This window comes from Nicotiana tomentosiformis, chromosome 7, assembly GCF_000390325.3.
Source record: "Nicotiana tomentosiformis chromosome 7, ASM39032v3, whole genome shotgun sequence".
Classification (NCBI taxonomy): domain Eukaryota; kingdom Viridiplantae; phylum Streptophyta; class Magnoliopsida; order Solanales; family Solanaceae; genus Nicotiana; species Nicotiana tomentosiformis.
The window spans coordinates 119,129,761-119,151,023 of record NC_090818.1 but is presented as its reverse complement, the minus strand read 5'-3'; the positions used below and the strand labels follow the sequence as shown (position 1 = coordinate 119,151,023).

The 21,263-nt window shown below is 35.7% G+C and overlaps 1 protein-coding gene across 4 annotated transcripts; it reads left to right on the top strand.

Annotated features, from left to right (window-relative positions):
• The first annotated feature begins 10,789 nt into the window (after positions 1 to 10,789).
• LOC104103923 (TSL-kinase interacting protein 1) lies at positions 10,790 to 21,054 on the top strand. Of its 4 annotated transcripts, none has more exons than XM_070181892.1 (14): positions 10,790 to 11,042; positions 14,875 to 15,210; positions 15,322 to 15,404; positions 15,502 to 15,549; positions 15,663 to 15,772; positions 16,201 to 16,285; positions 16,378 to 16,657; positions 17,549 to 17,683; positions 17,783 to 17,934; positions 18,033 to 18,271; positions 18,357 to 18,687; positions 19,756 to 20,163; positions 20,255 to 20,386; positions 20,556 to 21,054. In XM_070181892.1, exons 2-14 carry the CDS (start codon positions 14,985 to 14,987, stop codon positions 20,784 to 20,786), a joined length of 2,460 nt encoding a protein of 819 aa, XP_070037993.1. In that variant the 5' UTR covers positions 10,790 to 11,042; positions 14,875 to 14,984; the 3' UTR covers positions 20,787 to 21,054. The 4 variants fall into 4 exon arrangements, with proteins under 4 accessions (XP_070037993.1, XP_070037994.1, XP_009610183.1 ...); XM_070181893.1 differs by having other exon boundaries at positions 10,791 to 11,042; positions 17,549 to 17,650; positions 19,744 to 20,163; XM_009611888.4 differs by having other exon boundaries at positions 10,793 to 11,042; positions 14,943 to 15,210; positions 19,744 to 20,163.
• The last annotated feature ends 209 nt before the right edge of the window (positions 21,055 to 21,263 follow it).

Below are 21,263 nucleotides of genomic sequence, written 5' to 3'. Positions count from 1 at the left end.
ATTAGAGTAAGGCTCACGTTTTTCGTTTGCTTAACAACTTATGAGAAAAGATCATGGTTAATCAAGTTATTGTCGGAGCACTCTTACAAGAAGGAACATCGCAAGTAAGGCCACCATATTTCAATGATCAACATTTCTCTCACTGGAAAGTGTGTATGAAAATATACGCAAAGTCTTATGATGTCAAGGTCTGGCGAGTTATCAAAAAGGGGAACTATCCTCTGCCGGGTGTTGCTCAACCACTTGCTTATCCTGAAGATATAGATGAATATATTGATGAACAAATGGCAGTTGTGCAAGTTAATGCTAAAGCAAGGAATCTTCTTTATAATGCTATAAGTGGTGAGGAATATGAGAAAATCTCCAGTTACGATACAACCAAAGAGATGTGGGATAAACTTGAAGTTACTTATGAAGGAACCAGTAAAGTGAAAGAAACCCATATCAACATGTTGGTTCATGACTAAAAACTCTTCCAGATGAAAGAAAGAGAATCCATTGAAGAGATGTTTGCCAGATTTAGCAAAATCATTAGCGATCTAAAAGCTTTTGGCAAACCATACTCAAGTGATGATCAAGTTAGGAAAATTTTGAGAAGTCTACCCACTACTTGGCAGACAAAAGTGGTTACCCTTGAATCACAGGATTTGAACAAATTATCATACGATGAACTTTGAGGAGAACTTATAGCCTTTGAGAAAACTCATCTCAAGAAAACAAACCAAGAAGAAAAGAAGAAAACAGTTGCTTTCAAGGCTACAACTGAAAGAGCAGACAATGATATTGATGACGACCCTGAAGCTCTTCAAGAAGAAATTTCTATGGTATCAAGGAACATGGATGGTTTAATGACGAGATACAGAAATACAAGAAGAGACAGGATACCACCTAGGCGAACTAGGCAATATAACGAACAAGACAAAAATGATAGCAAATGCTATGAGTGTGGAAGATTTGGGCATGTTCAAGATGAGTGTCCTGGTCTTAAAAGAAAGGTTTCTAGAGGTTTTAACAAGAACAAATCATTTGGAAGCTGGAGTGATAAAGACAGTTCAAAACACGAAGAGATAGCAAATCTATGTTTCATGACAATTCTGGAAAACGACATGAACAAACTCTCAGGGTGCTAGATAGATGAGGACACTTCAGATGACGAATGCAAAGATGACAATGAGAACTGTTTCATGGCGCGAGGTGAAACAAGCGAGGTAAGATCTTATAACTGTGAAAGATATAATGAATTGCAGGATATTCTTGACCTTACTTTGAAAAAGTCTCAAAAAATTATGAATGAACTAAAGAGACTCAACAAAGAAGTAAAAGACTGGAAACTCAAGCTTGAAGTATGCGAAACTGAAAAAGAAGTGCTTTAAGATGAGTTTCAAGAATTGCAAATGCAACTCAATGGCATGCGCAAATCCACCAGTCATAGTTCTATCAAGTCGAACCAGGCGACTTACAAGTCAACTGGAGAAGGACCAGCCAGAATAGAGTCCACTAGTACTAACACAAATGAAAGATCCAAAAATGGATCAGGACTTACGTGTCACTACTGTAACAAAAGTGGACATAAATATTCTTTTTGTCGATTTCGTAAATCAAATATCTCAAGATGGATTTGGAAACCCAAAAATAATCTTGAGTTTAGTAATACTAACCAACAAGGACCCAAGCAAGCTTGGGTACCTAAAAGGAAGTGATAATTATGTTTTGCAGGAACACCACAGAAGGAGTCGCAAAGGAAAATGGTACTTAGATAGTGCGTGTTCCAGTCACATGACAGGTGACAAAAACCTGTTTAAAGAAGTTACAAAAATAGACGGAGGAAGTGTCAAATTTGGTGATGACTCAAAAGAAAAAATAGTCGGTACCGGAACAGTTCCTTTCAATAGTAACTGTGATATCACTGAGGTTTATCTTGTTGACGGACTTAACTACAATCTTCTGAGTATAAGTCAGTTATGCGACTCAGGGTATGAAGTAAAGTTCAAGAAAACAGGTTGTGCTATTGAAGATGAGATAGGTAAAATAATCCTCCCAGGTAAAAGGTATGGAAATGTCTATATTCTTGATGGTTTTGAAAATATAGATGGTCATATTTGTTTAACATCCATATCTGATGATCCATGGTTATGGCATAAAAAACTTGGTCATGCAAGCATGCATCTAATAGAGAAACTTTCCAAGCATGATTTAGTTATTGGTTTACCTAAACTCAATTTCTCTAGAAATCATGTATGTGATGCATGTCAAATTGGTAAACAAACTAGAAACTCTTTCAAAAATAAAGATATCGTATCTACTTCAATGCCCTTGCAATTGCTTCATATGGACTTATTTGGACCCACTAGAACTGCTAGCATAGGAGGAAAATGATATGCCTTTGTTATTGTTGATGATTACTTACGCTTTACTTGGGTGATTTTTCTATCTCACAAAGATGAAGCTTTGAAAAATTTTGAGATCTTCTGTAAAAAGGTCGAAAGAGAAAAGGGGTATCTTATTACAACAATTCAAAGTGATCATGGAGGAGAATTTGAAAGCAGAGCATTTGAAGATTTCTGCAATGATCAAGGATACACCTACAATTTCTCTGCTCCAAGGTCACCCCAACAGAATGGAGTTGTTGAGCGAAAAAATAGGACTTTTAGATATGGCAAGAACTATGATACTAGAATATTCGTTGCCAAATCACTTCTGAGCAGAAAGAGTAAGTATAGCATGTCACATTCGCAATCGATGCCTCATAAGACCCATCCTGAAGAAGACTCCTTATGAATTGTGAAAAGGTAAACGACCCAATATAAGTTACTTTCATCCGTTTGGAAGCAAGTGCTTCATTCACAATAATGGTAAGGACAATCTTAGAAAATTCGATCCAAAAAGTGACGAAGGTATTTTTCTGGGTTATTCATTAAATAGTAGATCCTTTAGAGTCTATAATAAACGCACACTGTGAGTAGAAGAATCAGTACATGTTATCTTTGATGAAAATAACACTTCAGCCGAGAAAGGAATTATTGCAGGTGATGAAGATCAAATTCAAAAAATTCAGGAGACAAGCAAATCTCAAAAGTTGACTAATAAACCTGATGGTGTAATGAAGTCAACTAATGAGATTAGCAACAGTCAATCAGAATCTCTGAAGGAGTAAACTACTCATACAAGTACAATTCGTCCAAATGAATGGAGAGGTGAACCAGAATATCCTCAAAAGTTTATCATAGGAGACCCAAGCGAAGGAATGAAAACCAGGGGAGCTCTCAAGAAGAAAGAAAACATAGCACTGATTTCCCAGATTGAACCAAAGAAAATAGAGGAAGCTCTGAAAGAGTCAAGCTGGTTACAAGCAATGCATGAAGAACTAGATCAATTTGACAAAAATCAAGTGTGGAAACTGCTGCCTAAGCCTGAAAATGCTCATGTAATTGGAATAAAATGGGTTTTCAGAAATAAGCTAAATGAGGATGTAAAGGTTGTGAGAAACAAAGCAAGATTAGTAGCTCAAGGATACTCACAACAGGAAGGAGTCGACTACGACGAAACCTTTGCTCCAGTAGCTCGACTGGAATTAATACGAATTCTTCTTGGATACGCATCGTTTAAAAGATTTAGGCTCTTCCAGATGGATGTCAAAAGTGCCTTTTAAAATGGTTTCATTGAGGAGGTGATATATGTAAAACAACCCCCTGGATTTGAAGATTCAAAGTTTCCTTACCATGTGTACAAATTGACCAAAGCATTGTATGGACTTAAACAAGCTCCACGAGCATGGTACGAAAGACTCAGCTCATTTCTTATTGATCACGAATTTACAAGAGGTAAAGTAGACACTACCATTTTTATTAAAAGATCATCGGAAGGTAATCTCATTATTCAAGTTTACGTTGATGATATTATTTTTGGTAGTGCTAATCCTCTTATGTGCAAGGAATTTCCAAATCTTATGCAACGTGAGTTTGAAATGAGTATGATGGGAGAGCTAACATTCTTTCTTGGACTTCAAATTCAACAATCTGAAGAAGGAACGTTTATATGTCAGACAAAATACACAAAGAAGTTGATTCAGAAGTTTGGTATGAGTAATGCTAAAGCTATTGGCACACCAATGAGTCCTTCAACAAGTCTTGACAAAGATAAAGAGGGAAATCCTGTTGATGAAACTAAATATCATGGAATGATTGGCTCCCTTCTTTATCTAACTGTTAGTCGACCAGATATTATGTTTAGTGTTTGTAAATGTGCCAGGTTTCAACCAGTTCCTAAAGAATCACATCTGACTGCATTAAAGAGAATTATTCGATATCTCATTGGAACTATTTCTCACGGATTATGGTATTCACGCTCTAACAATTTTAAACTAGATAGTTTTTCAGATGCTGATCTTGCTGGTGATAAGGAAGACAGAAAAAGCACAAGCGGAACATGTCAATTACTTGGAAAAGCATTGATATCTTGGAATAGTAAAAAGCAAGGATCAGTTGCACTATCCACAACTGAGGCTGAGTATATTGCCATTGGACAATGTTGTGCACAATTACTATGGATGTCTCATCAATTGGGTGACTATGAACTCTTCTTTAAACCCATTCCAATTTTCTGTGATAACTCCAGCGCAATATGTCTCTCAAAAAATCTTGTGCATCACTCTAGGGCAAAGCATATAGACATCAAGCATCATTTCATTAGAGACCATGTTCTTAAGGGAAATATAGAATTATCTTTTGTTGGAACTACTAATCAATTAGCAGATATTTTCACTAAACCTTTACTTGAAGACAAATTTTGCTTTTTAAGAGAATTACTTAGTTTTATTTCCATTGATCATTAATATTAGGACCTATGTGATATTTTTATGTTTTGTAGGCCTAATGTTTAAACTTTGTCTTTTCATAGTTATTAATAGCGCCTCCGAATTCCCTCTTTTTTCCTCTCTTTTCACATCAGTTGCAACGTTCAAGAAAGGAAAACCAATCATCACGCATGTTTAACTGACACCCTTTCCTTTCCTATACCCAATCGTCAGAAACCCCTTCTTTTAATCTCTGAAACCCTCTTCCAATCTCCATCGTTCCCATCGCCTAGAAACCCTCTCCAAAACTCTCTTCAACCAGTTTCTTCCATGGCTAAACACTCTAAAAATCCCTCAGCCTCCATCAGGAAAAGTATTCGCTCCAGAGCAAAACCTTCTTCCCAGCCTCTAGAATAAGTAGACCTAGGATCCGACCACTCAGAAGGCTTTGCCTCATCTCAGGCAGAACTATCAGATCATTCTCATCCTCTAGGAGAAAAATCCCTAGGAAAAATACCTTTGGAAGAATCTCCTCAATCCTTTACTCCAAAGAAATCGAAAATAGATCTCTCAAGTTCTTTAGAGTCTGACCTAAATATCTGAGATTCTCCAAACAGGGATTTTTTATTGCTCTGAAAGTCAAGCCAATCGCTCATGGCATAGTAGTCGACCTTGATGATATGGAAGCCCTAAACTGTAAGGTAAACGATCTGTTTGTTTATCAAGGCTGGTCAAAATTCTTTTATGTTCCACCTCCTAAAGTCTATGAACCCCTAATAAGAATGTTTTATGCCAATCTTCGCTCTAGTAAGTCTGACAAGTTGGAATCCTTAGTGTTAGCAAAGCGCATCATTCTTGATTGTGCCATGTTTGACTCAATTTTCCAGTGTAAGTGTTCTGGCTTTCCCATGCTTTTCAAAATTTCTTGGCCTGATGATTTTGAAATCACTTTTGATCAAGCAAAATGTTGTATTGCTGAGTGTTCATCTGAATCTCTCCCGAACCAGTTAGGTCCAAGTGATGTTAGCTTTGAAACTCGTGTTCTAGCCCATATTGTGGCAACTACTGTGCTCCCTCGTACTGGCTCCTTCTCCACCTTCTCTTAAAGAGATACCTTTCTTGCCTATTGCCTTGTGACCAAACTCAAGATCAAATTGTCCTCCTGGGTCATAAATTTTATGATTGAAAGTGCTGATGATCCCACCAGTCTACTCTATGGCATGGCCATCACTCACATTCTGGAAGCTCATAATATCTATATATCTGAATATCCCTTCGTCTCTGTTTCAAAATCTTACAATTCTAGGGTGTTTGCTAGTATGGGATATGTGTGTGTGAAGGGATTCTGGGTTAAGAAACAGGAAGGTGAGGTCAAGCATGTTCAACCTGATTCCAAGACCAAAGCCTCTATTTCTCATCACAGTCTTAGTAATCCTGACTTTGCTGAGAAACTGATTGCCATTGACAACCAGCTGACCACCATCAAAGATCTTCTTGCTGCCACTCAGTCCACTGTTGGGGACATTCATGCAATCTCCAAAGAGACAGGGTCTGATGTTTCAAAAATAAGGGTTGCAATTCTCAGAGTTAAGGAAAATGCAGTCAAAGCATTCAAGGAAGTACACGACAGGCTTGATGGAATGACTGTCTTAGCTAATGCTAGCTTTGATCATCTGAAGGAGGCGATTTGCAACACTCTTACTTATTTCTCGCATCGTTAGTGTGGAAGTTTCAAATAATTTTTGTTGTTGTGCTATTTTGGACTGGATAACCAGTCGTTGGATGATTTGTTTTTAACTCTGCATGCATATCATACTACAAATTCTGCTTTAGTATCTGGTGTATTGTTGTTTTTATCCCCTCTTTACTGATGTCAAAAAGGGGGAGAAGGCTATACATATATTCGCGCAAGTACATCCATTGCACGGAAAGTCGACTATAGATACTACATGAGAAGTCAACTAAAAGAAGTAGTCCCAACGGCACCTATTGACGGGGAGTCAACTGCACTCATTAAAGGGGAGTAAAATACAGGGAAGTTAACTAATGTTTACAAATATTATTTCTTTATCATCATCAAAAAGGGGGAGATTGTTAGGTTTTAGTTTTAATGATGAAAAATAATATAATTGCTTTTGGTGTAGGGACTCAAGGAAATCAACCAAGATCGAAATGCACAAAGAGAAACAATCAAAGCTGAAGGAAGAAATCAATCAAAGATTGATTGAAGCATTCAAAAGGAAAAGAAGCACTGACGATCCGATGAGATAATCAATCCGAGATTGATTGAAGAGTTAAAAAGGAAAAGAAGCATTGAAGATCCGACAAGATAATCAATCACTAGCTATTACTGGAAGGACTCGAAATTAAGGAGCAAATCCAGCGCTATCAAGACTTAAAAATGGAAAGCTGTCAAAGTCCACACATCAAGGAAGAGTAACGAGAATTAACCTTATTCTTGGAAAGAATCAATTTCTTTCAAAGGATCAAATCTCTTGGATTGGAAAATTTCTTCAGTAACGGTCTCTTACAAAGTATTTATACGCAACCTTAAGTCTTAGAGAGATATACTTTGATCAAACCAATTACCCTCTCTTTATTCTACTTCAAACAAACATTGTAGCTCTACTAGATCTGTTGTGTAACAAGTTAGAGAAGAAAGAGAGAAAAATAATGGTGAGGCATTGTATCAAGAAAAAACGAGTGACATAGAAATTTAGTTGTTGGTGTAAACTACACCATTCACTTTGTACTCAAGAAACTCAATAACTGAAAGAGAACTCCCTTGCAACCCAAGGGGACTGGACTAGGATTCACATTGAATCTGAACCAGTATTAAAACTCCGGTGTCTTTAATTCTTGCACTTTACTTCTGCATTTTAATTCTGCACTTCTTATTATCTCGCTATTATATCTAGTCGACTAATTAAAAAATCAGTCAACTTATAATAATTAATTTTAAAATAAGTAATTCACCCCGTGGCCCCCCCCGCTCTTGTACTTTCAAGTATATCAGACATTCTAATTTCATACAGAAAACATAGTAAACATAGTCATATAAGAAGATAACATTTACAACATATTTATAGTAGAGAGAGGCAGTAGATAAAGAAGTGAATAAGTGCAGAAACATCCAAACCAATCATAGATAGCTATCTTCTAAGCACATGTTTCAGTAAAACTCAAAGTCATATTTTGAATGTCAAAAAGAGTGCAGAAAGCATAATTTTTTACTCATAGAGTGAAATATAAGTTTTAACTTGAATTGATAATTTCTACCAGAGAAAAGAACAGATGATATTTAAGTAAACCTAGGAAATATGAAAATCTCATTTAGTTTGCCCTTCTCATAGGCATATTGCACCATTATGGCCCATCAGCACAAAAAGTTGGTCTATTCTAATAAGAAAGCGTTAAAAATTTGGAAGACTTTAAGCAATTTAGTTAATGCAAAGAAATAATTTAACATATCATACTTTGTAAATAGTTCCTGGTACTCTTTCTTTTAGCTGACTTTCTCACTCAAGTTTGGTAATGCAAGTAATTTTACCACTAATAGTAAAATTTAATATTTTTACCAGTAAACATAAAGAAAATATCATCATCTTTGGTTTATATATATAGTACAAGGAAAAAAACATCACCAATAATTTGGACATACTATATGTCATCTCGACATGTAATATTCTTATTCTATGAAGAAAAACGGAAGAAGTTCTGTTCTTGCTATCACTAAAAATTCTTAGTAAATTGGTTCACAAACAGAAGTAAAAATAACGTACTATTCAAAGCAACAATAGAGAAAAGCATACAATGAGATTTAGATGTATAGACAGTCCAAAATTTCTCAAAGAACATAATCAGGAAAACCAAAAATTGACTAATAAACATACTATACTGTGCTAACCCTGGGAAACCCCCAAAAAACAAGCAGCAGTGAGATCGATAAAAATCAACATTGAAGGGGAAGGTACAGATATTTTCCATAAAATCGAAAGTACCGACCAAATTGCTATCAAAACAACAAAGAGCTTACAATAATTCAAAACAAACTCATAGATTACAGTGATAACAAATTCATCAGTTAGTTAAAAGTTGAAACAAAGCAGAAATCAGAGGATGAAGCAGAATGCAAACAGAGAAAAGCAAAGAAGATGAATAGATAGAGGCATAGAGTGACCTATATGTCATACAAAAGTACCGCAGACTTCTTGTATTTGCAGCATCTGTCAAGTTGATTGACACGCGTTAGTTTTTAGCCAAATTTAGGAGTAATATAAAATGACCAAAATACCCTTTAGTAGCAAGTACACATATCGTCCAGCTGTGTGCTAACTGTCTCTTATTAGATAGGAGAATTAAAGGTTGGTAAGTGGAAAGAAAGTGTGATATGGAAAGCATAGGAAATTCAATTTTCATAGGAGCTTGTTTGGTCTTAATGGATTTAAATATTTACTCATTTCCTAATTAGGCATGCGTAAGTTAAGCCGAAAGAATTTTCTTGTTATTTTTGTTAGTCACTTTTAACTTTCCTTAATATTTTGTGCATCCTAAAATTTAGATTCTAGAATTTAACATACATGTTAATTTAAAAGAAAAATTCACCAAATTCTGTTACATGTTATCATATGAAGTGGATAGAGTATAAACAACCACTAGAAAGTGTGTTATTTTATATGTTTGCAATTAACTTCCTTTGAGGGAGGAAAACTCAAAACAAAAAGTCTCGAACAAGACATACTATTTTGAGTCGTTTGTTGTCACAAAGGGAGACGGCGAAGTTGATAAGTAGTAGCGACATATCCAAAAAAACTAGCTTGAAATTGCTAAACAAAAAGAGGTTTGAACTTTGAGAATGAAGAATCTTCTGGTAGAGAATGCTTTACTCCCTTAATCGGTGTATTTAACACGGATTAAGAGTAATTGACAGTGGCGGAGCCACATGCACCCAAGGGGTGTCAACCGACACCCCTTCGTCGGAAAATTACACTGTTTAGTTCGATAATTTTTTTAAAAATATGTATATATACTATATAATGACACTCATTCGTCGGAAAATTACACTTGGTGAGTTTGTTTCTTTATATTTTGACTCCCCTTAATAAAAATTCCGGCTCCGCCACTGATATTTGAGCAAGTAAACTTCGATATTAGATGATTAAATATAAAAAAAAAATAGAAAGATGGGGGCTAGGGGGTATAAAGAATAAAGGTGAGCACTTGAATGAGTTTTGTTCCACCATAGCGGTGTTGTGGCATGTAGGGTTGTGTTACTTTTTAAGAGGTGCAAGTTCCCTCATCTTTTAATGTACCTATAATCAAAATTAATGTTTGATTATTATACCAAAAATCAATTAATTATCGTTACCAAAATGTTAAAAATTCCATCACTCCATACAACGATTAGGGTCATAATTTAATGATGGTAAATTCCACCAAAATCCTTTTCATCCTTTTGTTTTTCTTTAGAAGATTTATCTCAAATAGTCGTCTACCTAATCTCTTAATATAAAAATAGTTGGCAGATGTAGAAAATATAAATATTGAAACTAGTCGGCTATTTGTGTAATAATCCATGTTCTTTATCGGTTCTCATTTAAATAAAAACTTTTTAAAGTAAATCCAATTTGATTAAAAAAATATTAATTGTTTATATTTTCTAAAAATATTTTTATGATAAAATCTACAAAACATTTTTGCTTTTTAATTTTTTAATTTGTTATGATTTCTTATTTTGTTGTATTTATTTTTTACTTTCATAAACAAATGTAAATGATTTTCGGCGAATTGTAACCTCAATTTTTTTTTACTATTTTGTTTTCACGTATAGAATGGTAAAAGCTTTAATATTACTTAGTGAGATGATTTGTACTCTTAAAATTGTATATTTGAAAAGATTGTGAACTAACCTCAAAAATATTCTAATAAAATAAAAGGCAAGCGGTCTCCAAAAGTTAGAAGAAGAAAAAGAAAAAAAAACTCTTAAATCGAAAGTTGTCGAAACTATCCTAGTTTGTAATTGAACGTGCTTATCTAAGTATTCCTAAATTTAAATGGAGTTGAAAGTGTATGAATCTTTTGTTCCTCTCCTTTCCTTTCCTTTTCCTTCTCAATTTCCTCTGTGACCAATCGATCCATTCCTAATTCGAATCTACTTTCCTCTTTTCCACTTTGCTTCTTTCTGCCGCTGCCGCCTTGCCGCTTGGGTTCCTGACGGCGTTCTTCATTCAACTTCTTCGGTGATTTTCCGGTAACTGTTTTTAACTCTTCCTACTCGGAAACCGACCTGAATTACGTGAATTTTGCCCTAATTTTCCTGTTTTATTTGTTTAATTATTAGATTCAAAGCTTTAATTGCATTATCTGTTGCTGATTAGTGTTGGTATGGAATTATATAGTACATTATTCCTCAGAAAACTTATCTGTTTTCCATAGAAATTCGCAATTGCTGATTTTAGGCTTTTTCCGTATTCATTTTTGATAGAATTTGATTGATTTCTAGTTTAATTTCTGATGGATATAACTTAGGCTATAGTGTGATAAGAAGCCAAAATATCTAGTTATAATAAGCATTAAAGACTAAATTAAATGAAGTATGTTGCTTTCGTCGCAAGCTTTAAATTTTTTGGACCAAAACATAGTAGAACAATGTGCAATTAGAGAGCTATGAACATGACATATAGATGAGAATATCATGAGCTTTAGTTTCATCTAAAATCGAGCTCGAGAAAATAATAGCTATGTGATATGTCTCCTTGAATCTCATGAATTAAACTTGGATTATTGGAGTCATAACTCCACCACCCGTTTACCTTGGATTCCTTTGCTACCAATCCCTTTGTGATGTCTAGCGGGATTGAGATCTTGCCTAATTGAGTATAATCAAGACCAATAAAGGAATTGTAGCTTTACAATCTTGTAACATGGAAGGCTAAAAGTAAGTACTCTCTCTATTCCGTTTTATGTGACATTATTTCTTTTTTGGTTTGTTCCAAGAAGGACTATACCTTTAAATTTTTTAACTTAAACTTCTCATTTTATTATTTTATAGCCACATGTGTCTTTTTGTAAAATGGATGTCATGACATGTTCAAGACCACAAGTCAAGAAAGTCTTTCTATATTAAACTCTGTACCTAGTCAAACACCGTTACACAAAAGGAAATGGAGGGAGTACATAACTGAGGAACTAGTTGTGAGACGCTTAAACCCTTATTAATCACAATGCCACACTGCATCCTTTCAGTGACTTGTATCAAATAGAATAGTGAACGCTTTGAGAGCAAACTGTCATCAATAAATGGTTTAAAGCACAAACTCTTTCGTTTTATGACTTTTTGGACGAATTTAAAAATGTATATTAGATAGATTCACCTGTAGAGTTCCTGCGGGTGTTGTCAAAGACGAGAAGCGTCTCAGATTTTTGGAGCTTTAAGCTCAAAGCACAATAGAAGCATGAGCTTTAGTAAAAGAAGGTACAATGAAACCAATGAAGAAAAATAACCATAAACACTAAAAGCAATTATATGGATAAAGTACCTAAAGGTCTTTATAAAAAAAGAAGTAACTACAACAACATACCCAGTATCATACCACATCGTGGGGTCTGGGGAGGGTATTGTGTACGCAAACCTTACCCCTACCTTTGTGAAGGTAGAAAGGTTGTTTCCAATAGATCCTCGACTCATGAAAACATAAGCACCAGATTAATTAAAAGACAAGGAGGGACAACACCAAAAAGCCATGTAAAAGCAACATAAAAATAACACGACGAAAAAAAAAAGAAAAAAAAGAAGTAACTGAAAACTATAATTAAGAAAAATACATGAAGTAAAGACTATGCAAATTAAGGTCAAACACCAATTTAAAATTTTGATTTAGATGCAAAACTGCAGTCAAGTTTCTAATTCAATTCAAGTGACTAGTATTAATCTCTAAATTCCTTTTCCTAAAAAGTAACAAGTTCATTAATTAACAATTAATTCATCTCTTTTCCACTTAAATATTTTGTTTTTTAACAGGTAAATAATGGTTGTATTAATATTAATAATAAACAACATGTCACTAAGATGATATATTTGAATAGTGAAAAGAAAAAAATGTGTTCCTACACTGTGGGTAGCAAGGGAGCTGTGGGATATATTCCTAAACCTGCTAGGGATCCATTGGGCAATGCCTAAATCATTCAAAAAAGGCATATCTGAGTTAGTTTGGGAGGAAGACACGAAATGTATACTATTCCGAGTGTCATTTTGTGGATTTTGGAGAGGGAGAAAAATCAGAGATATTTTGATGGAGTATCGGTTCCTACCCATAATAACCTCAACGTGTTTATTGACCCTTGCTTTTTGCTGTAGTTGTAAATATGTTAACAGTCTAGATGATTTTAATTGGACGGTATTCCCAATTTTGTTGAACCAGTGACCTACTGCATGTACTTATTTCGTTACATGCTTACTTTATTCCTAAAAGGAAAAAAAACTAGTTTGTGCACAGAAGAATTATGATGTAAGTAGAAGACACGAATTCTGCGAGTTTTAGAACATTCATGTATTGAATTTGATGGCACCTCTGTGTATAATTCCATAGTTTCTATAAATAGTTTGTGACTATACTACTTAACCAAAAAAAAAATAACAACAACAATATGTGACTTTACTGCAATCATTCCTTTTAATCCTTTATCCATTCGAGCTTCTATTTGCATAATGAACTAGTTTTCTAAATAAAAGCAGTTTACCTTTAATTGATCTTCTTTAGAGATATTTTTCTATGTGCATGTGCAGGCGCCACACACACATATATACATATATATTTTGATAAGGACACATATGTACATACATGATACATATGCATAAAATTTAGGACATGAACCAACATGATTTAAACTTTTGGAAAGTTGTCTCAACTTGTATTGTAGAATTCTAAATATTTAGTTTTCAATTTACTGCTTTGAAACCTTTGGATTGAATATGTATGATGAAGGACAATTAAAAAAGAAAAATAATTCGCGTGTGGGTAATTTTCAGTTGATACTCTTTTTCCATGCATGATAATCTTTTCTAGGCTCTCTATAATATTCCCTCCATCCCAATTTATGTGGTACCGTTTGGATTTCAAGTGTCAAATTTCTTAATTTTGACCGTGAATTTGGACATAGATTTTTTTTAAAAAAAATTATATACTTGGGAATTACGTAAAAATTATAATAAGTCACAGTAATTAAAAATTCAAAATATTTAAAAGGCGTATGAAAAGATCGCTGTCAAAGAAAAACTTATTTGACTCTTGAAAGTCGAACGGTGCCACATAAATTGGACGGAGGGAGTATTGTATTTTCCTAATTACTTTTAGTTGCTTCAGGTTCTTAAATAGTTACTTCTTCTCATTCCTGCTTGACCAAGACTATGGTTTGCTGAACTTATTCTTTTCAGTATGATATTCACTCAAATAATTTTGGAAATATTCATATGTTTGTTGCTTTAGCATATTAAATATCTTGGTTTTCTTTTTAAAGCTATTAGTGGTTGACTAAAAATGGTGTATCCTACTTTCACGGGGATTATGGTTTCTAGGACTTATTATCATTTAGATAACACCCATACTTTCTACTAGACTACTTATTGAAATTCGGCTGTAGCTTTTAAGTTCCATTGATGAATCTTAGGATTTGCTGAAACCAGTCCCGTCTATAAGGTTTTTCAATAAGATCCTCCCTAACAAGTATGTTTTGAGAATGAGTTGAACTGTCGTTTCTTCCACATTTGTTTCCTGGTTGCTTTGTATACTGAAGCTGTTATAACATTTAGTTCTTTTACATCTTTTTTCTTTTTTATTCCTTTTTTTGTCTCTTCCTTTTTGCACCTTGAAATTAGTGCATACTTGATCTCTTACCAAGGATAATGGATCTTGAAGGGTACATATTCTGAGCATGTGCATATGCATGGATTTATATGGTGCAGTATGTTGACATATACAGAGAGCAATATTATTTCCTGAGTCTGCAAGTCTGACTGTATGTGTCTTATTCAATCTTGAATCTCTCTGTTTGAATGTTGAGTGGTCTTTTATTTGCTCTGGTAGGTACCTTTTTATCTGCACATTTTATCAGTTGGATTGGAGGTTTGAGAAGTATCTTCGGGTGTTTGCAGTTGAAAATAGAATGCAAAGCTAGTACTTCGGATGACTTCAACATGCAAATGGAGCCACAAGTCGCCTTAGAGTGTGACAGATGCCTCCATCCTGAGACTCTTATGTGCAAGGATGGGGTTTCTGATGTTACACAACATCCTGCGGCAGCACAGCCAGTGATACCCTCAGAAGATCATCCTGTTTCACAGCTGTCCGTGCCGACACATGATCATGCAGTGACACAGCAGGTATCATCCTCCCAAGACCGGGTTACGCTGCAGAAACCAGGTATGTCATCAAAATATGTGCTTTATCTTAGCTGTCTTAGACTTAATTGTTCTCTAGTTGCGGATGGTTAACTTGTCATTTCTGCTGCTGGGATATTTATTACCAATGCAGCCAAAAGGCAGACACGTCAATGGGCTGCATGGACACGTCAGGAGGAAGAAAGCTTTTTCTCTGCACTGCGACAAGTTGGCAAGGTATTTCACTGTTTTGTGTATATATAGCTGGCTTCCTCTTTTGTTTGTCTTTCTTGTGGATCAAAAATGACTGTGGATGTGACACTTTCTTTTTCAGAACTTTGAGAAAATTACTAGTCGTGTGCAGAGTAAAAACAAGGATCAGGTGATATATGGTGTCATTTATTTATTTAATTATCCAGATTCTTTTTTTTACTATGGTTTTTGCTTCACTTATCTTTTCCTTTTTTTGACACCTTTATTCCTTTGATTTGGCAGGTCAGACATTATTATTATCGTCTTGTGAGGCGTATGAACAAGTTGTTGGGTCCGGAACTTTGTCTTGATGCCAAAAATTCCAAGGACACTAATGCTGCAATGCTGCGATGGTACGTGGGAAGCATCACCTAGTCATTTATCTCTCTCTGGTTGTTTCAAACTAACGAAACTTTGGCCGGAAATGATTTTATGCCATTTCGTTAGCAGCAAAATCCTCTTTTATTCCATTTTTATGACATAGAAGCATGCTATGCATTAATGTAAGGATGGTGCTGTGTAGCAAAAATTGAAGTCATGGGTTCAAAGTTCTCTTTTAACTTTTAAAATGTTGTATTATGACTCTGGAAATTATGTGAGAGGCATGCTACACTTATAATATGTTGAATATTTGCTGGTTTGGAGAAGTAAACCAGTTAATTTGGCTGTCTATCCACTACAAATTTATAATGTGAAGTTGGAGCGAATGCAGCTTAGTTTTGACACTTGTACATGTTAAATAGCTACTTGTAATAATATAGCTATCTTGATTTGACTGTAGGTGGTCTTTACTGGAAAAGTCTAGCTGTAAAGCTTCAAAGCTTCACTTGAAACCACGGAGATTTAAAATATTTATTGAGACTTTGGTCAGTCAAGAACATCAACTTTTTGTGCCCCATGTTTCAGCATGATTTCTTTTATTCTTAGTTGGACTAAACAAACATTTATTGTCATAAAGGAGAGTCAGCTGTTGAAAGACCGGAAAAAGAATGTAAGAAGGCGTCCTTCTCAAGGAGAAAGTAGTTCTACAGCTGCTGCATCTCTTTCAAGTCATAGCAGAGTGTCAACTAATGATAGTCGGACAGTTAAAGTGGTTCTTCTGGACGACCAGGGCATACAGAAATTTGGATCTGGAAAAGGCTCTTCTCTAAAACGCCATGTGACTATGGGTGTAAATAGAAGCAACGCAAAAGTAGACTCTTCTCCAGTGAAAAATGCTAGACATCGACGAAAGATAGGTTTGTTAGTTATAAGCTCATGAATGAATTGCAATTATTGCTTCTTTGGCTTTTATGAAGCGGATGTTTTTGAGTTAGCTCCCTAAGCAGATTAAGTCTTTTGTTGTAATGGAGCTAACTCAATTCCTTCTTGTAACTTTGCATCTTCTGGATGCCTGCAATGAAGAATCTTATTTCATCAAAAAAATGAAGGGGAGCCTTGGAGCAATGGTAAAGTTGTCTCTGTGTGACCTATAGGTCACGGGTTCGAGCCGTGGAAGCAACCACTATTGCTTGCTTTAGGGTAGGTTGTCTACATCACACCCCTTGGGGCGCGCCCCTTTCTCGGACCCTGCGTGAATGCGGGATGTTTTGTTCCGGACTGCCCTTTGGCTTCTTTGGCTTTTATGCTTTCCCTTTATCTTCTAGCAAATCATATGTTATAGATATAGATTGCTCCATATTGGATATAATATAAGGGCATAAGTGGTTTATAAAGGTCTCGAGCTACTCCTATCCATTCCATATGTTTTGAGTTGGTTGCTCAGATTCTTTTACATATAGTAGTAATTGTTCTTCGTATGCCCTATTATGTAACTATGAGTATAGGTGTTTCATTTTTATATGGAAGTATGTGTTTTGGTCTTCTTCCACTCTTACACACTACTTCCAGATGGGATCACAAAAATATCTGACTGTGTTGCACATGCCATTGCAGTGGCAAGCCAAAACGTTCTCTTTATCCCACCCTCCATACCTTGTTCAGAGGAGTGTTAATAGTGATATTCCTATCAGATATAGTCTGTCTACTGCTTTGTCTTTTTTCTTCTAGTGTTCTTTTGCTTTTCATTTTCCTAAATAACAAAGCCGTCTCTGAGCTCAACTCTTGGTTGTATCGTCTCTCGGTGGCAGGTTCTGTATCAGCAGCTGCATATAAAAGGTGGGAGAAGGCTGCAATTGCTGGAGTTTCATTGGTAGCTGATGCTGCCGAGCATTTGGAACGGGCAACTATCGGTAAGGATGTTGAACTGGTCCAGAATTCACAGGGTTAGTAGTTAGCTGCAGCTTTTCCTGTTGCCATTGAGGATTGTTGATTCCATCTAATGTATCTAACTTCTAGCCATCCTTTTTATGTATAACTTGCAGGTATAAATGGATTTGAACATGTTGGGAAAGATGTGCATTCTTTGCTTACTTTATCGCAAAATCTGTTAAATGAGACCAATTTACAGAGTTGTATGAAACTCAAGCTCCAGCTGTTTCCTGTTGATGAAGGAACTAGAAGAGCCCTGGAAATGGTAGGTCAAGTAAATCTCTTTGCTGTTCTGTGGTTAACTGGTTACAACATTTGATGTAAAATTTATTTGCTATCACTTCTCTTTCCTTTCTGTGTCAGGATAATCATAACCCATACTTGGAACTCACTCTAAGTAATAGGAAAAAGATGTCATCCGTTTTGGAACATCTCAATCGTAAATGGGGAAGCTCGAGCATAGCAACTGGAGAACTGGTGCTTTTTCCTTACCATGTACAGATGGAAAACCTGGTGCAATCCCTGAGATGGACTAAAGATACTACACTAAGTGCTGCAGATGTAAATAATCTGATTGGAAGCCCTCCAGTTTTCCGTCTCAGGTCCTTGTTTTACGTTTTCTTTTTGCATCCTTAAGAATTTACCTCTGCAGTAGCTGTGCGACTGACTTATTTTTCCTTCTTTTAGATACGGTTGGTTTCCAAATTCTGAGCTTGGAACGTTTCAAGCACCATTGTCATCTACCACTCCCTTTACACAAAATACTAACACTAACATAACAGAAGAAATGAATGCGGAAATACTAGCATCATCCCATGGTAAACTTGTACGTTTTTCTAAAGAACCACTAGTTTCTAACCCAAGAATGACTGTGACATCCTCCTCAACCGAGCTATCCGGTGAGTCAAACTTGCAAGCTAGCATGGGTCTGAATACCTACAATTCTGATCATAATGAAACTCTGCCATCGCATAGACGGGAGAAGGGTGCTATAACCACAGAGAAACAAGTTGAGATGGTATTTTCTTTTCTTTAGTTTCATTCTCATTATCATTCTAGCTTGATTTGCTCTATAGAAAATAGGAAAACTGACAATTCTGTTGAATTATTTTTGTTTCATCTACTATCAGCTGATATTATGTTTGCTTCTATTGCCTGCTTTTTGTGTGATGAATAAAGTCACAGCACACCTTTTTGTAACTTACTGAGTTATCCTATTACATGATGAATTTCAGTAAACTTGGGTTCATTTTATAGAGGCTATTTCTATTCTTCTAGTATTCAAATTACGCTCTATGTGAGATGTGTTGAAGACCAACTTATCTTGATGATGCAATAGTTTGTTAAGGAAACAATTATAGATACATTTTTTTGCGAGATGGTTAGCATTAGGTTTTAGCCTGAGATAGGAGACAAAGTAAAATCTGCTGGTAAAATGTCAAAGGGTATAAGGATCCCATAGAAAGAAACCACCTATTTTAAGTAGCATCCCAGGACACATCATTTTTTCAGGAGTGCAGTGATCATGAAAATGTGTGGATATGAATCAGGGAAAGAAATTCTAACGGAATTGGAACAACCTTTATTTAACCTTACTGTTCAAGATAGGGTGATTGAGGGGATCTAGGGATTAAGTCTTATTCCTAATTTGGATCCTGTGCCCGCTGTCTTGAGAAGTTTGTTAGCACTGGTTTGTCTGATAGGTAAGTGAAGTTATCAGTTTCCAGTTCATGCCAAGATAATGATCGTCTAAAACTTGTTTTTACTTGCTGGGAAGAAAGTGAAGTTTTATCATCAGATGTTCTAGTTGAAGTGAATGAATTTTGAGGTTCTCCCTCTTTTATTCTGGTTGTGTTGTATGTTGAGGGCAGTCATTTTTGCTTTAAAAGAATGTTGGATTGCATATCAATGAATCAGTTGCCACTTAGCGGTCTAAACTAATCTACCTCTCTATGAAATCAAAAACTTTCTCAAGAAAAGGAGTCTCATTAACAGCTGAATGTGCCAAACTTATGATATTTTTCTTTGATTGCTCATTATTCTAATCCTGAATATTTACTTTACTTTCTATTAGCATGATATGCAGGGAAGCAAGACCAGTGCTTTATCAGCAGGGGATTGGGAAGATAGCCTTACCAACATAAGTGTTGGAGATCTTCTCTCTGATGCACCTGACGATGAGGAAACAGACTGCATTGAATCAACTTTACCTGGAAGCTCTCACTTTCTCCAGCAGATGCCATTTAGCTGCGACTCGTTTGACGCAGCGATTGCTGCTCATATATATAAACATCAGAGCAAAGCTGAATCTCAGATGGCTCTTCCACCTCAAGCATCTTCCATTTGGAATGCTGAAGATACATGTGATGCTTTTGCATTTCAGAAAGATGTTGCTTCCAGACTTAAAGCGCACAATTCATCCAGCAATGTTGGTGCAGAGAACTGCCAGCACATTTCTCAGTCATCTTCCCTATTGTTGGATGCAGGAATAAAGGTTTATATGTCAAAGAGAATCTTATCAAGCGTGTATCACTTTTGGCTAGTTAGAGGTGGAGCATATACATCAACTTTATTTTCTTTTGCAGGATTTGCCTGGGAAAATGGAACCTATAACTGATGAACCTGCTCATGAAGATCCAGTGGATGAGTGCCAATCCAATGCACAAGCTTTGGGTGGTTCTACAAAGGATCTTAGTTTGCTCTCTGACATATATTGGGTAAATATTTTCTTACTTGCCTGCTTATACGTCTGAATGGAGATATTTTGGATAATTAACGTCTGCCTTTCTGCTATTAGCGGTGTTGGCATTATTTATATATATATAACCACCTAGTATGTCAGCTTCAGGCGTGTATTTACCTAATTCCTCTTTTTGAACTCTGCAGCCAGACTCTTTAGGACCGCTAGAGTTGGATGCACCTTCATGTAGATATCATAGTGAAGACCTAATTCTGAGTGATAATAGTCTTGGTGGCTTGAACCGCCTCATAGCTAGCAGTCTGGATGCATTTCAAAATTGCTCGTTCTTTGGGTTGGACAAGAAAGAGCCTGGATCTACTGTTGAAGCTGTAGAGACTACTTCATTAGCAGATTACAAGATCGGTGCTAAAGTCTAAGTTTCCTGAAACTGGGACAGGAGTAAGCGTGGTTTATTGTTAAACTTAGTTTGGCTGACTTATAGGGGTGTCCCAGCAATCTCAAGTCCAGAACTTCCTGCATGCGCAAGTAAGCATGGCTCTTGAAAAAAGAGAAGGGTTGAATGGGACAAAGGTTATTAATGTACAGAACATTAACTTTGAGAATATTTCAGGTGTCTCTGGATCTGTACATTGTGTAGATTTATGTGCAGAGGGTGAAAATGCCAAATCATTTGGTTTTTGCACTGATGGATCTTGGATATTCTGGACTTTGGCATGACAAAATTGATATTGATACAAGATATTCGATTACAAAAACAAATGTGCACTTTAGAAAAATAAGTCACTTGTTTGAAAAAAGTATTGGATATTTGGAGGAAGGGGAAAGGAAATTGGGTTGAAAAGAACGTCCTAAACTTTCAAACTAAAGAACGTTCTTGCGTTTGGACATTTAAA

What these genes read in the sequence shown, in the direction of transcription:
- LOC104103923 (XM_009611888.4), top strand. Translation starts at nt 14,985, where the DNA reads ATGCAAATGGAGCCACAAGTCGCCTTAGAGTGTGACAGATGCCTCCAT. An exon ending in CTAGAAGAGCCCTGGAAATG is followed by an intron (nt 17,935 to 18,032) that starts GTAGGTCAAGTA and finishes TTTCTGTGTCAG; the next exon opens with GATAATCATAACCCATACTT. An exon ending in CAGAGAAACAAGTTGAGATG is followed by an intron (nt 18,688 to 19,743) that starts GTATTTTCTTTT and finishes ACTTTCTATTAG; the next exon opens with CATGATATGCAGGGAAGCAA.